Source organism: Xyrauchen texanus, chromosome 34, assembly GCF_025860055.1.
Source record: "Xyrauchen texanus isolate HMW12.3.18 chromosome 34, RBS_HiC_50CHRs, whole genome shotgun sequence".
In the NCBI taxonomy this organism is placed as follows: Eukaryota; Metazoa; Chordata; class Actinopteri; order Cypriniformes; family Catostomidae; genus Xyrauchen; species Xyrauchen texanus.
The window spans coordinates 28874784-28876893 of NC_068309.1; the positions used below are offsets into that span (position 1 = coordinate 28874784).

Sequence of the window (2110 nt, forward strand, 5' to 3'; positions counted from 1 at the left end):
ATGGCTGAACAAAAAAAATCAAGAAAAGATACCTTTCAAAAAGATGAAATTAATGTCCTTTTAGAGGAGCAAAACAAAGATGTTATTTTTAACAGATTTAAAGGACACCATACAAATAAAGAAAAACAAAACATCTGGGAGGACATTGCTACCAAACTAACTGCAACCAGGGGTGTTCAAAGATCAGGGAAGGAGGTCCGCAAGAAGTGGCAGGATTTTGCAAGCCTGGCAAAAAGGAAGAGGGCACTGCAGAGGATTGCAATTAAAAAAACTGGTGGTGGGACCAATGAGTCCCCCCTTCTCACAGCAGAGGAAGAAAAGGCATTGTCAATACTTGGCACAAGTGCTTCAGATGGCATTAGTGGGGGTATTGACATCCATGGAGGAGTAGGGATAACTCAACCCGAGCCTGAGCCTGAGTCAGGTCCTTCATGCTCAGAGGAACCATCAGTTTCATCTGCCATCTCCCAGCACCTACCATCTCCTAGTCCTCCAAACAACCCTCCCAGGCCTCAGCCTCCATCTTCAGTGTTCCAGACTGCAGCCACAACACCTCAGCAGTTTGAGAATGTCTGTAGCTGTAGTCAGGACCTAGTGCAGCTGGAGAGGGAGAAGCTAGATGTCTTGAAAGACATTAGGCAGTGCCTTCAAGAAGCCAATGAGAGAGACAACAACTTTCAACAGCAGCTCATTGAGCTCAAGAAGGCCAAGCTGGCCTTAAAAGAGAGGAGGCTTGCACTAGAGGAGATGAGTTTTGCAAGGCCCTCAATTTCTATGCCAATTATCATGCCAGAAGACACAGGTAATGTGATTTATTGTTCAATGAGGATTCATGAAGTTTCAATCATTTCTTGTGCAATGTGAAATGTTTTCTATATGTAGTTATGACTCATCCCACTGTACAATGTCTTTTGCAGGTCATGGGGAACTGAATAGCCCAAATTAATAAAACTATACAATGTTTTTTATTAATAAAGCTAGATGCAATGTTTTTTATGTCCATGTGTTTGTTGAACCATGCACACAAGGCCTAAGGCCATATGAAATACTATAATAATTGTTATGAGTTCTTCCAAGTGTTTCTGAAGTAAATGGCTAATGGTTGATGATTATTTTCAGGGGGGGCGTCAAACAGGCTGGTTGTGACATCATCACAACAACATTAAGTAGTCATTATGCAGAGTGATGATTTACACTCACCGGCCACTTTATTAGGTACACCTGTATATCTACTTATTCATGTAATTATCTAATCAGCCAATCGAGTGGCATCAGTGTAATGTATAAAATAATGCAGATATGGGTCAGGAGCTTCAGTTAATTTTCACATCAACCATCAGAATGGGCTGGTGTGAGTATTTCTGTAACTGCTGATCTCCTGGGAATTTCTCACACAATAGTCTCTAGACTGGAAAGAGAATGGTACGAAAAACGAAAAACATCCAGCGAGCAGCAGTTCTGTGGGTGAAAACGACTTGTTAATAACAGAGAACAGAGGAGAATGGCTAGAATGGTCCAAGCTGCTATGACTGTTCTTCGATATCAATATTTTCTGGTCATATCAGGTCATATCATGTAAGTTATAACTACCTACATAAACATCTGGACTTATAATAGTGTATAACGGCACATCTCTTTATGGTTCAACGTGTCTACAAATAATAAAAAATAGCAGTGACATTTAGCTAGCCAGTGTGCCACATTTATTCATTTCTGGCTACTAGTCACAAGTTAGCCACTGTCGGCCAGGGACTTTGTAGATCATTGATTAGATGGACCAATCAGTTTCAAGTTCAGCTTAATGTTAAATATGTTGTTTTATATTATGAAAAGGTGTTATTTTTTGTTACCCTGGGTGAGATTAGTGTTGCTTTGAGACATATGTGATACTGCAAAATTTCTGTGTTAGCATTGTTGTTCATCAGTGGTTTAAGACTCAGATTGCTAGGTTCCCCAACTTTCTTCCCAGTAATACCCATGCTATAATCAAATCCCTTTATTGTCACTCAACCATATACACAAGTGCAACAGTAGGTGAAAGTATTGGGTACAGTTCCAAGCAACATAGCAGTATGACAATTACAATAAACATCTGCTATACACATAACCC

At 40.1% G+C, this 2110-nt stretch overlaps 1 protein-coding gene across 1 annotated transcript; it reads left to right on the forward strand.

Moving 5' to 3' along the window:
• On the forward strand, window positions 1-946 carry LOC127627577 (myb/SANT-like DNA-binding domain-containing protein 4). The gene is made up of 2 exons (XM_052104017.1): window positions 1-802; window positions 918-946. The coding sequence occupies exons 1-2, from the start codon at window positions 1-3 to the stop codon at window positions 944-946; spliced, it is 831 nt and encodes a 276-aa protein (XP_051959977.1).
• Window positions 947-2110: the final 1164 nt, after the last annotated feature.